This window comes from Salmo salar, chromosome ssa03 (assembly GCF_905237065.1).
Source record: "Salmo salar chromosome ssa03, Ssal_v3.1, whole genome shotgun sequence".
In the NCBI taxonomy this organism is placed as follows: domain Eukaryota; kingdom Metazoa; phylum Chordata; class Actinopteri; order Salmoniformes; family Salmonidae; genus Salmo; species Salmo salar.
Window position 1 is genome coordinate 47,851,877 of NC_059444.1, and position 14,073 is coordinate 47,865,949.

At 48.0% G+C, this 14,073-nt stretch overlaps 1 protein-coding gene across 4 annotated transcripts in view; it reads right to left on the minus strand.

Annotated features, from left to right (window-relative positions):
- The window catches only part of LOC106600629 (nuclear receptor coactivator 6), a 31,376-nt gene that overhangs the window by 1,934 nt on the left and 15,369 nt on the right, over positions 1-14,073 (minus strand). For 3 of the 4 annotated variants that reach the window (XM_014192130.2, XM_014192127.2, XM_014192128.2), the window contains 8 exons: positions 10,367-11,010; positions 9,651-10,252; positions 9,433-9,551; positions 8,975-9,342; positions 8,661-8,885; positions 5,480-8,549; positions 5,330-5,386; positions 4,000-4,030 (listed from right to left, as the gene is read on the minus strand). In XM_014192130.2, coding sequence (XP_014047605.2) covers positions 4,000-4,030; positions 5,330-5,386; positions 5,480-8,549; positions 8,661-8,885; positions 8,975-9,342; positions 9,433-9,551; positions 9,651-10,252; positions 10,367-11,010 — 5,116 coding nt within the window. The remainder of the gene's footprint in view (positions 1-3,999; positions 4,031-5,329; positions 5,387-5,479; positions 8,550-8,660; positions 8,886-8,974; positions 9,343-9,432; positions 9,552-9,650; positions 10,253-10,366; positions 11,011-14,073) is intronic. The other variant, XM_014192129.2, reaches the window with a different exon arrangement.

Here is a 14,073-nt window from a genome sequence, read left to right on the forward strand (position 1 = left end):
TGGTTTTAGTCCCCCAACATACTCTTAGCAACAATCCCCAGAAAAAATAAATAAAATCAGACATGGCCATATTCATACTCAATTAGTACAGTCAGTTCTTATGCAGTGGTAGTACTTGTCGTCTTTTGACGTTTGGATATAGTTTACATGCACTATATATTTTTAACATCATCCACATAAGAGTCACAGCTAAATATTTTGTATGATCTCTTATACACTAATTTAGGACCAGCTGTTGGAACTTTGGCTTCCTGGATATAGCCACTATATTGTGATCAATGCACCCAATGGGAACGGATACAGCTTTAGAACAAAGTTCTACAGTATTAGTAAAAATGTGATCGATACATGTGGATGATCTTGTTCCTGTAGTGTTTGTAAACACCCTGGTAGGTTGATTAATAAGATCTTCTTTAAGCATTACAGGGATATGGCTCTGAATATATACAGTAACACCTCCCCCATAAGCATTTCTGTCTCTTCTATAGATGTTATATCCTTGTATTGCTACTGCTGTATCATCAGATGAATTACAGTGAGGGAAAAAAGTATTTGATCCCCTGCTGATTTTGTACGTTTGCCCACTGACAAAGAAATGATCAGTCTATAATGTTAATGGTAGGTTTATTTGAACAGTGAGAGACAGAATAACAAAAAAATCCAGAAAAACGCATGTCAAAAATGTTAGAAATTGATTTGCATTTTAAATGAGGGAAATAAGTATTTGACCCCTCTGCAAAACATGACTTGGTGGCAAAACCCTTGTTGGCAATCACAGAGGTCAGATGTTTCTTGTAGTTGGCCACCAGGTTTGCACACATCTCAGGAGGGATTTTGTCCCACTCCTCTTTGCAGATCTTTTCCAAGTCATTAAGGTTTCAAGGCTGACGTTTGGCAACTCAAACCTTCAGCTCCCTCCACAGATTTTCTATGGGATTAAGGTCTGGAGACTGGCTAGGCCACTCCATGACCTTAATGTGCTTCTTCTTGAGCCACTCCTTTGTTGCCTTGGCCGTGTGTTTTGGGTCATTGGCATGCTGGAATACTCATCCACGACCCATTTTCAATGCCCTGGCTGAGGGAAGGAGGTTCTCACCCAAGATTTGACGGTACATGGCCACGTCCATCGTCCCTTTGATGAGGTGAAGTTGTCCTGTCCCCTTAGCAGAAAAGCACCCCCAAAGCATAATGTTTCCACCTCCATGTTTGATGGTGGGGATGGTGTTCTTGGGGTCATAGGCAGCATTCCTCCTCCTCCAAACACAGCGAGTTGAGTTGAAGCCAAAGAGCTCCATTTTGATCTCATCTGACCACAACACTTTCACCCAGTTGTCCTCTCAGTCATTCAGATGTTCATTGGCAAACTTCAGAAGGGCATGTATATGTGCTTTCTTGAGCAGGGGGACCTTGCGGGCGCTGCAGGATTTCAGTTCTTCACGGCGTAGTGTGTTACCAATTGTTTTCTTGGTGACTATGGTCCCAGCTGCCTTGAGATCATTGACAAGATCCTCCCATGTAGTTCTGGGTTTATTCCTCACCGTTCTCATGATCATTGCAACTCCACAAGGTGAGATCTTGCATGGAGCCCCAGGCCGAGGGAGATTGACAGTTCTATTGTGTTTCTTCCATTTGCGAATACTCGCACCAACTGTTGTCACCTTCTCACCAAGCTGCTTGGCGATGGTCTTGTAGACCATTCCAGCCTTGTATAGGTCTACAATCTTGTCCCTGACATCCTTGGAGAGCTCTTTGGTCTTGGCCATGGTGGAGAGTTTGGAATCTGATTGATTGCTTCTGTAGACAGGTGTCTTTTTATACAGGTAACAAACTGAGATTAGGAGCACTCCCTTTAAGAGTGTGCTCCTAATCTCAGCTCGTTACCTGTATAAAAGACACCTGGGAGACAGAAATCTTTCTGATTGAGAGGGTGTCAAATACTTATTTCCCTCATTAAAATGCAAATCAATTTCTAACATTTTTGACATGTTGTTATTCTGTCTCTCACTGTTCAAATAAACCTACCATTAAAATTGTAGACTGATCATTTCTTTGTCAGTGGGCAAACGTACAAAATCAGCAGGGGATCAAATACTTTTTTCCCTCACTATATCTAAGTGAGTCAGAAATGGCAAATATATGAATTATCTGATGTTAGCAAGTTATTGATTTCATGAACCTTATTTCTAAGGCTACATATATTAAAATGGGCTAGTTTCAGCCCTTTCCTAGGTAACTTAACAGAGATAGACATAATTTTGAAAAGAGCAGACAAAGCAAGAGAAAAAAAAATATATACATTAATCAATTGGTGTGCTGCGGGGTTGAGGTTATGAACCCATAGGCTTGGCTCTCTCATCCCTTCCAGGCTTCTGGGAGGGAGGGTGGACAATAAGCCTGTCATAGCTGATGTACGCAATGTCCCCACGCGCTCTGGCAGCTTTCATGGCTGGGATCAGTTCTTTCCTATTCTGGTGCACAGCTTCAGGATAGTCCTCGTTGAGGAAGATATACATTCCTCTCAAGTTCTTGGCTCTTTCCAGAACAGCTACCTTGTTCTTGAACCTCAGGAACTTGACCACTATCAGCCTGGGCCAGTGGTGAGTTTTCCAGTCCTGTGGGCACGCTCCACCTCAATCTTCATGTGGTCCATCTTCAATTTCTCAGAGATCATTTCCCTCACTTTGTCCTCAGACTCCAATCAAGTCTCATGTGGAGATTCTGCAATTCCGTCCACAATCATGTTGTTTCGCCTTGATTGTCCCTCGAGATAGTCTGATTTATCTGTCATTGTTATCATGGATTCACACACAGAACTGATGTCCTCTCTCAATGACTTACAGATTGCTGTCATCTTGCCGTTCTCCTGTTTCAACTCGTCGAGCTGACCCTGGGAGAACTGCAAACTGTTCTTCAGGTCGTCCATTCTTTTATTAGTAGAATCCACGAGTATTTGGACAAAACACTTGAAGCTATTTTCTTGACGTAACAACTGCTTGTAGGTCTCTTTTTGTTCGTTTAAAAGATCCTTCACGTGTGAGAGAGACACCACTGTCCTCAACGGTACTCCTGCCGGCTTTGGTCTTTGTCATGATAGCTAGCAACGTAGGTTAGGCTGTTACTCCTCACAGTTCCAGACAGGGCAGGTCACAGGGAAAATTGAAAACAACAACAGCAGGGATCTAGACAGCCACAAACCCGGGACAATCCGCAGTCCCAGCCACAATGGCTAACCGGGTCGCAGGCTGCGTTCAAGAACACCTCGCTAGCTTGATGTCCAGCTAGCTAGCAGCGACGCCAAATAGCTCCTCAGACCTGTCCTTGGTCGGCAGGATCACTGGAAAGATACAAGCAGTCCCAGCAACTGATGCCAACTGCGTCGCGGGATCCAACATAAGAAGCTAGGTAGCTACCAAGAACTTTCCAATATACTTTTAAACGACAAACTTTCTAAACAAACAAAACCGAGCTGTTTCCCGTTCCACGTACAACAGGAAGTGACGTCTGTGGCTGCAGAAAATAGTAGAAGTGGCACTGTCATTGGATGCCACCTTTCCAACAAGTCAGTTCGTCACATTTCTGCCCTGCTAGAGCTGCCCCGGTCAACTGTAAGTGCTGTTATTGTGAAGTGGAAACATCTAGGAGCAACAACAGCTCAGCCGCAAAGAGGTAGGCCACACAAGCTCAGAGAACAAAATCGTCGAGGTGTCCACATACTTTTGGTCATGTAGTGTACCAAGTGGCTCATTGATTTTCCTCATGTACCCCCCCTGCTCTGGCCAACCAAATGAACTTCCTGAGTTTCAGTAGTTACAAATGTCGAAGCATTTCTGTTTACAAACATGGCACTTACTGTAGACTAGGCCAATTACTAACAAATACTTAAAGAATACTGATGGTAACCTTTTACAGGCAATGGAATAACCCAATTACCTCTGGCATGACAAGTATTTCTTTCATACTGACATTGTGTTAGTTTGAAATATGTCTTGAGAACCTCACCCTTGTTCAGTTACAGCGGAAACTTCTTCTGCTGCAGAAGGAAAACAAGACACACAAAAAAGTTACTAAAGCTGCATGTTATGTTCACGGCATACAGTGCATCATTTAAAAGCATGGTCCCAGAGCTGTACAAGTATCTTATAGCAAAAGCATTTTCAGATTTGGTCCCAGACTATAACATTATTTAATACACTATACTGTATATACAAAAGTATGTGGACACCCCTTCAAATTAGTGGATTCGGCTATTTAAGCTTCACACGTCGCTGACAGGTATATAAAATCAAGCACACAGCCATATAATCTCCATATACAAACATTGGTAGTAGAATTGCCTTACTGAAGAGCTCAATGACTTTCAATGTGGCTCTGTGATACCACCTTTCCAACAAGTCAGTTTGTCAAATTCCTGCCCTGCTAGTGCTGCCCTGGTCAACTGTAAGTGCTGTTATTGTGAAGTAGAAATGTCTAGGAGCAACAACGGCTCAGCCGTGAAGTGGTAGGCCACATAAGCTCACAGAATGGGACCGCCGAGTGCAGAAGTGCGTAAAAATCATCTGTCCTCGGTTGCAACACTCACTACCGAGTTCCAAACTTCCTCTGGAAGCAACGTCAGCAAAATAACTGTTAGTCTGGAGCTTCATGAAATGGGTTTCCATGGCCGAGCAGCTGCACAGAAGCCTAAGATCACCATGGTCAATGCAATGCTTCAACTGGAGTGGTGTAAAGCTTGCCGCCATTGGACTCTGGAGCAGTGGAAACGGGTTCTCTGGAGTGATGAATCACGTTTCACCATCTGGGAGTCCAAGAATCTGGGTTTGGCGGATGCCAAGAGAACGCTACCTGCATACAATGACATTCTAGACAATTCTGTGCTTCCAACTTTGTGGCAACAGTTTGGGGAAGGCCCTATCTCACTTCAGCATGCACAAAGCGAGGTCCATACTAAAATGGTTTGTTGAGATCAGTCTGGAAGAACATGACTGGCCTGCACAGAGCCCTGACCTCAACCCCATTGAACACCTTAGTGGAAAGCCTTCCCAGAAGAGTGGCGGCTGTTATAGTAGCAAAGGGGGGACCAACTCCATATTAATGCCCATGATTTTGGAATGAGATGTCCGACGAGCAGGTGTCTGCATACTTTTGTTCATGTAGTGTAACTTGTGCTTCTATGCTGTAGTTATGGTGCCCTCTAGATATACCACAATCTTTGCATATATTCCATTTGTACTCTGTTACCAAGTCATATTATGTCATTACCATGTCATTACATAAAGGGTCCGGAGCATCCACCATTTTGTTATAGATCAGTTAGTGTGACAGTACTTACCAGTCTTTTCGGTAGCAGAAGGCTCCTCTTGCTGTAGAGCTTCAGGTTGGATTGACACTGGGAGGAAGGAGATGGTGGAGGTTGTTATTATCACTGAAAGGTCGATATGTGGGGGATAAGTTACTCAATCATGGATTAATTGATATGTACCTGGGGTGATCTGGGTGTTCTCCGAAGGTGCTGTGGCCTCTGGTGGGGCTGGCTGGCTTGGAGGCTCCATGGCTGTGGGGACAGGCTGAGCCACAGTAGGGGTAAGGGCCGCTGGGGAGGATATGGCTGAGGAGTCCCTGGGGGGGTTGGAGGGTCCAGTGGTGGCAACAGGAGATGTAGATGGGGACAGATTTGGTATCGGGACTGGGGCTGAAGGAGGAGCCGGATCAGGGAGAAATGTAGCAGTGGTAGGAACAGGGGCAGTAGTAGTGATTGGGGTGGTGACAGGGACTGAGACTGGCGGAGGGGTGGTAGGTTTAGAGGCTGGGGCAGGGACAGGGGACTGGGCTGGTGTAGCAGGTTGAGCACGAACAGGAGTTGGAGCTGATACGGGAGGAGGAGGAGTGGTGACTTTCGGAGCAGCAGCAGAAGTAGTCTGAGTCTGTGCTCCAGACACTGTGGCCTCAGTCCGGGTGAGAGATGCAGGGGATGTATGACTGGGCACACCCCCAGCGTTCAGACCTGCCTGGTGCTGGTAAGCCCCCCCTAAAGTCTGGGCTGGCCATTCCTTAGAAACCTGCTGGGAATCTGGTGGACTGCTCACTGGTGCAGAGCCAGGAGCCTGGAAAGGCTTTCCCTGGGCAGCCAAGGAGGGGGAGCATGGAAAAGGGGACCCTAGGGGCTGCTGGAAGGGAGACGAGGCAAACGTAGAGGCTGTGGGATAGGGGCTTGGACGGCGGGAAGGCTGCCCAACTGGCGGGCTAGATTTCTGTCCGGTGAGCGCCTCACCAGAGGTCTCTGGCTTGGGAGTGGTAGGGCTTTGCTGCTGGGGAGGAGGCAAGTTACTAACAGGGACAGGGGAAGCCTGTCTGCTGGCCATCTGGACCTGCTCAACTAGCGTTCGGGCAGGCTGGGTGCCGGCAACACTGACCACAGAAGCCTGGGTCCAGGCAGAGCCTGTGACTGGGGCTTGGGCCTGGGTTGGAGCGGCGGTGAGCTGGATATTAGTGGTGGACACCTGTATGGGCCCTACCATGGTGATCGGCTGGGACACCATTGTGGTGTTGGGGGCCACAGATGCAGCGGGGACCTGGAAGATTGGGGTACCGGTATTAATAAACACAGGCGTGGTAATGAATTGGGGCCGGGGGGCAGTGGTCTGCTGGCTGAGCTGCTGTGGTCTGATGTTCTTATTGGGCATGGCCACCATAGTGGAGACGATGGCTGGGGGGGTCTGAGGGGTGGAGGTGGAACTGATAGGGTTGGAGGTGACAAACACGGTTATCTGGTTGGGGGAGATGGTGGCAGAGGATGCAGGGATCTGCAGGACTGTGGAGACACTTGCCAGGGGTTTAGGGCTGGGGATTAATTTGGGACTAACTGCAGGGTTTGAGTTAGGGTTTGGGCTGGGGGAAACGTTGAGGTTGGGACAACTGTAACTGACTGTGGCTGTGTTGGGGCTAGCGCCCACATTGATACGAAGACTAGGAGTAGGGTTTAGAGTAGGGTTGGGGCTAGCAGTCGAGTTTAGATTGGAGCTAGGGCTGTGATTAGCATTACGATTGGGGCTTCCTTTAGGCTGCAGATTAGGACAACTGGCTGGATTTGGGAGTTTGGGGCTGGGGGTTGAGCTGGGCTTGGGTTTAGCTTCTGGCTCGTTCACAGCAGCACCAGTAGTAGCAACAGCAGTAGCCCCCACATCCGAGCTCTGAAAAGCACTGGATGGGTTCTCTTGATCTATGGAGGCTTTAGTGCTCTCCTTGCAGACAGTATCCCCAGCTGGAGCACTCTGTGTGGGCCTGGCAGGCACGCTGGGGGTGGCTGCGTTATCCAGCAGCTGGTTAAGGGAGGTAGGTGCATCCCTGAGAGCAGGAGAGGCCTCATATAAAGATACAAACTCCTGCTGAGGAGCCATCTGTACAGGCTGCCTCTCCCCTGCTACCATTGTGCACTCAAGCCCAGCTTTAGCCTCCTGAGGAGTTGGGACACGAAGGCTAGCCATCCGGGGGGCGGAGAGCTCCCTCAAAGGCTGGGGCATCTGCCGCTGCTCTACACCTGCCATTCCCTGCCCTTCCCTGGGCATCTCAGCTGTGTTATCCTGGAACCCCTGGAAGGGGCTCTGGATCTGATGGGCGTCCAGGCCCACCCCAACCGCTAGTGGGAGAGAGACTGGGCTAGGAGGCACTGGGGTAGGGCTCAACATCATAGTCTGCCCTGTCTGGGGGTTGACCATGTGTTGCTGGTGAGGGGAGTTTAGGGCAATCTTAGCCCCCTTCTGCCTCCCCGGGCTGGGGGTAGTGGCTTTGCGGCTGGAGGCAGGGCTGGATCTGCGGCTGTTACTGGGACTGGCCCTTTTAGCCTGCCCTCCTCCAGACTGCTTGTCCTGTTTCCCTTGGCCCAAATTGGCTGCTCCACTACCTGTAGGGAAAGACTGCTGACCATTGTTAGAGTTACCTCCACCACTTCCATTGTTGCTGGACATAGTTAGGCTGGGAGGGGCCTGACCTATGGCTTTGAGAGTGGTGGGGTTGAGCCCACCCTGCTGTTCAAAGCCCCGGCTGAGGTTGGGCTGCCTGGGGGGCAGAGGGATGTTGATCTTGGGGGGAAACAGGCCTGCGATGGAGGCGTTCAGCCTCTCAGGGGAGAGGTTGATCTCAGAGGGCTCAGTGCTGGGAGGACGGTTGGTTGGTGTGAGAGGGTGGTGGTAGGGCCTGGGACTGGCCCGGTTGGGTGTTTTGGGCCTGGAGCTCTGGGAGGTGGTGGCGACGTTAGGGAAGTGGAGGCCAGGCATGGGGCCACCCTGCAGGGGCTGAGGGGGCATCTGTTGTTGGGGACTGGCTCCAGGGTGCTGGGGCATGGGCGAGGGGCTGGGGCCCTGCTTCACCATGTGGGCGTTTGTGCCCTGGTTCACCACCATCTGTTGGGCTCCATTCCCAGACTGCATCCCCATCTCCTGGCCTCCAGGTCTGTCCTGCAGGGAGTGGGGCACTCCAGGGGCCTCCTCAGCCCCCGTTCCTTGGGAACCAGGCGCTGCCTCAGGATGAGACATCCGCCGGGCTGCCCCAGCCATCTACATAGGTAGGGACAAATGATATACACACCCCAGGGAATTAACAGCCATAGAATATTAACAAGACAATAAATATGATATAATTCAAACATCCATCAGATCGTGTCCAACCTGTGGGTTGACCATGAGGGGCATCCCTCTGGATTTGTCTGGGGAGGGGGGCACTCCTCCATGCCCCTGGAGGTTGATCATGACGGGCATGTTGCCCTGCTGGGTGCCAGGCATCCTCTGGGCCTCCCCGGGGTTCATCATGCCCCTGGGGGGGTTCTGCCCGCCTGGATGATGGGGCATCCGGTTTTTAGCCTGCTCCTGCTGCATCTTCATGACCATCTGCTGCTATAACACAACCGGAACAAATTAGCTATATAATCCATAGTTAACATGGAAAATGTGTCTTGACAACACACACACGCAGTCGATGGTACCTGTTGTTGCTGCTGCTGCTGCTGTTGATGGTGTGGTTGTTGCTGCTTTTGTTGTTGTTGTAGCTGATGAGGGTGCATCTGTGGCTGGCCTTGAGTCTGACCCAGAGCTCCAGCCACCCCCTGCTGCTGTCCTAGAGGAACCTGCATTCCCTGCATCTGCTGCTGCATCTGTTGCTGCTGTTGTTGCATTTGCTGCTGTTGCATTTGCTGCTGTTGCTGAATTTGTTGTTGTTGCTGCAGCTGCTGTTGTTGTTGTTGCAGCTGCTGCTGCTGCTGATGCTGCATTTGCTGTTGCTGGTGCTGCTGCTGCATGAACTGCATAGGCACCTGCTGTAGGACTCTCTGGTCTCCAGGCTGACCTGGGAAAGCTGACATGAGAGAAAAGGAGTGATAAGAAGCCACTCAACTAAAAGATACAAGTGTGAGTGAGCAAACCAAGAAACATTAACATTGCATACCTGCAGGCCTGTTGGTGAAGTCTGAAAGTTTGGGTCCAGAATGGTCCATGCCCACCCCCTGTTCCCCACTGATTGCTGGCAGCTCTGGGTCCTCCAGGCCAACACCCACATCCAGACCCCTGGGTAGAAGAAAATAATACCTCAATGACTAACCATGTCCAATACCGAATACTTTGTGTGGATATAGCTTAAGATTTCAATAAAATTCAGCTCCTTACCCTAGCCCCTCCATTGGCTGCTGTCCCTCTCCTACTTTGGGCTTCTTCTTGCGTGGTGGTTTCTTCTTCTTGGGTTTGGCCTGGCCAGGTCCTCCAGCCCCCTGCTTCCCCCCAGGTCCAAACTGACTAGCTGAGATGTCACTCTGGAGCAGGTTGACCAGGAGAGGACTGGTCAGCGTCACGTCCTTGTTCACTGGGAAACCCCCTGCCTGAGCGCACAACCCACTCATAGGCATTTGACCCCCGAACTGGGGATTGAAGTTCATCCCGTGACCCGGGAAGTGGCCGTTGCCCACCTGCATGTGCTGGGGGGCTCCAATTCCTGTCATGCCTTGCTGCTGTTGCTGACCCTGCATGTCCTGGAGCATCTGTTGGACACTGCCCATGTCGCCTGTACAGCCACTGGGGTCTCCGAGAGCGTGTGGGTGTTGCTGCGTCGCCTGTTGTTGCTGCTGTTGTAGAATGGCTTGTTGTTGTTTCTGTTGTTGGAGCTGCTGCTGCTGCTGCTGCTGTAGCTGCTGCTGGACCAGAGGATGACCACTGGGGAGTCTCATCTGACTGTGCATACCCATGGCCTGGTTGGGGTTGCCACCCATGGGGACCTGAACAAATTTAGGCATGAGCAAGTGAAATAATATTTCCCTACGCAGAGGGAAATTGGGTTTTCCACCTATTGCCACAATGCAAATAAAAAATGTTTTAAAGTAATGAAATACCTGTTGGGGCTGCTGCTGGGTCATCTGTTGATGTTGTAGCTGATGTTGCTGCTGCTGTTGTTGGAGCTGAGCCATTTGCTGCTGCTGCTGCTGCTGCTGCTGCTGTTGTTGGCCCACCTGAGCTTGCTGGAACTGAGACATGTTACCGGGCACGTTAGGAGACGGACCCCGCATCATCTGACCTGGCATGACCCCGGCTTGAACTTTCACCCCAAACGCCTGTTTGTTTCCTTGCATCTGTTGCATCTGTTCCATCATGGAGTTTTGTTGTTGTTGCTGCTGCTGTTGTAGGAGCATTGCCTGGTGCCCCTGCCCTCCACCCACCTGGCTGTGCATCACCCCCTGGCCCTGCTGGGGCATCAGCTGCTTGGGTGGGGTCATGCCTCCTCTCTGCCCTGGGTTGAGGGGTCTGGAGAGGACCGTTTGCCCCGGACCCCCACCCTGGACCATCTGGCTGGGGGACGAGGACACAAGCTGGCTCTGGAGGCCCATCATCTGGGTCTGGAGGCCAGGGTGGCCCATACTGGGGCCTGAGGTGGTGCCTGGGGGCTGGCCGGCCATGCCACTGTGGAGGCCCATGACATTGGGCTGGGAGTGGGACGGACCTTGCATGCTGTTGGGGGTGGAGGCTGACGACTGGGCTCCTGAAATCAGATCATAAGAGAATGACACTGAAGTTGGCTTGATACAGATGAAATCATATCACTGTATTGTCTGCTGGGCAAGTCCATTTGATTTTAAATCACTTTTTGACCACACCCCTTTTGATTTTAACTAAACTTTCCATACATACTCGCCCAGCGGTCAGAAAGTAACTTTTTGGACCTGAATGCCAAAACATTCAAGAGATAGAGGTGCCCAAAGTTGACCCTTTTTGCATACCCCACCATACCATGAGACATCCATGTCTTCAGCACTCAACGATTGAGTTTGATATAATTTAAAAAGCTTACAAAGAGGGTTGTCAAACTATTGGATAATTTCTTGAAGAAAAATTAAAAATAATATATATATATATATATACACAGCTGAAGTCGGAAGTTTACATAAACAAGTTTTAATGACTCCAACCTAAGTGTTTCAACCACTCCACAAATTTCTTGTTAAAACCTCTTAGGGATAGGGGGCAGTATTTTCACGGCCGGATGAAAAACGTACCCAAATTAAACTGCCTGCTACTCGGGCCCAGGAGGTAGGATATGCATATTATTAGTAGATTTGGATAGAAAACACTCTGAAGTTTCTAAAACTGTTTGAATGATGTCTGTGAGTATAACAGAACTGATACGGCAGGCAAAAACCTGAGAAAAATCCAACCAGGAAATCTGAGGTTGTAGTTTTTTCAAGTGATTGCCTTTACAGTATACAGTGACTTAGGGTTCATTTTGCACTTCCTAAAGCTTCCACTAGATGTCAACAGTCTTTAGAACCTTGTTTGAGGATTCTATGGTGAATTTGAAGGGAATAACAGCCCAAGGAAGTAGGTGTCCCATTATAAGGCATGGGTTCAGTCACGCGCAGAGACTAGGGAGCGAGCTGAGTTCATATTCATTCCTAAAGAGAACGGATAGGTCCGGTTGGAATTTTATTGAAGATATATGTTAAAAACAACCTAAAGATTGATTCTATACATTGTTTGACATGTTTCTACAAACTGTAGTATAACTTTTTTGACTTTTCGTCTGGACTAAGTAAGCACGCGCGTAGTGGATTTGGATAGTGAACCTAATGCGCGAAAAAATTTGATGTATTTGGACATAAAGATAAACTTTATCGAACATTTATTATGGAGCTGGGATTCTTGGGAGTGCATTCTAATGAAGATAATCAAAGGTAAGTGAATATTTATCATGTAATTTCTTAGTTTCATTGACTCCAATATGGCGGGTTTCTGTTTGCTTGTTGTTGGTGTCTTCTGGGCTGTACTCAGATTATTGCAAATTGTGCTTTCGCCATGAACCTTTTTTGAAATCTGACAAAGCGGTTGCATTTAGGAGAAGTGTATCTATAATTCTGTGCATAACACTTGTATATTGATCAAAGTTTATGATGAGTATTTCTGTAATATGTGTGCTCATTGTGCTCATTCACCGGTGGGTTTGGAGGGAAAACATTTCTGAACATTACGCGCCAATGTAAAATGTTTTTTTTAGATATAAATATGAACTTTATCGAGCAAAACATACATGTATTGTGTAACATGAAGTCCTATGCGTGCCATCTGATGAAGATCATCAAAGGTTAGTGCTTAATTTTAGCTGTATTTCTGGTTTTTGTGACGCCTCTCCTTGCTAGGAAAATGGATGTATGGCTTTTCTTGTTTAGGTGGTGTCCTAACATAATCTAATGTTTTGCTTTCGCCATAAAGCCATTTTGAAATCGGACAATGTGGTTAGATTAAGGAGAATCTTATCTTTAAAATGGTGTATAATACTTGTATGTGAGAAATTTTTATTATGAGATTTTTGCTGTTTTGAATTTGGCGCCATGCTATTTCACTGGCTGTTGTCAAATCATTCCCGCTAACGGTATCCGCCTGTTAAGGGGTCACTAAAAGGTTAACTAATTAACAAACTATAGTTTTGGCAAGTCGGTTAGGACATCTACTTTGTGGATGACAAGTAACTTTTCAAACAATTGTTTACAGACAGATTATTTCACTTATAATTCACTGTATCACAATTCCAGTGGATCAGAAGTTGACTGTGCCTTTAAACAGCTTGGAATATTCCAGAAAATGATGTCATGGCTTAAGAAGCTTCTGATAGGCTAATTGAAATAATTGGAGTCAATTGGAGGTGTACCTGTGGATGTATTTCAAGGCCTACCTTCAAACTCAGTGCCTCTTTGCTTGACATCATTGGAAAATCAAAAGAAATCAGCCAAGACCTCAGAAAAAAAAATTGTAGACCTCCAAGGGTCTGGTTCATCCTTGGGAGCAATTTCCAAACGCCTGAAGGTATCACGTTCATCTGTACAAACACTAGTACGCAAGTATAAACACCATGGGACCACGCAGCCGTCATACCACTCAGGAAGGAGACGCGTTCTGTCTCCTAGAGATTAACGTACTATGGTGCGAAAAGTGCAAATCAATCCCAGAACAACAGCAAAGGACCTTGTGAAGACGCTGGAGGAAACAGGTACAAAAGTATCTATATCCACAGTAAAATGAGTCCTATATCGACATAACCTGAAAGGCCGCTCAGCATGGAAGAAGACACGACTCCAAAACCGCCATAAAAAAGCCAGACTACAGTTTGCAACAGCACATGGGGACAAAGATCGTACTTTTTGGAGAAATGTCCTCTGGTCTGATGAAACAAAAATAGAACGGTTTGGACCTAATGACCATCGTTATGTTTGGAGGAAAAAGGGGGAGTCTTGCAAGCCGAAGAACACCATCCCAACCGTGAAGCACAGGGGTGGCAGCATCATGTTGTGGGGGTGCTTTGCTGCAGGAGGGACTGGTGCACTTCACAAAATAGATGGCATCACGAGGAAGACTCAAGACATCAGTCAGGAAGTTAAAGATTGGTCGCAAATGGGTCTTCCATATGGACAATGACCCCAAGCATACTTCCAAAGTTGTGGCAAAATGGCTTAAGTACAACAAAGTCATGGTATTGGAGTGGCCATCACAAAGCCCTGACCTCAATCCTATAGAAAATTTGTGGACAGAACTGAAAAAGTGTGTGCAAGCAAGG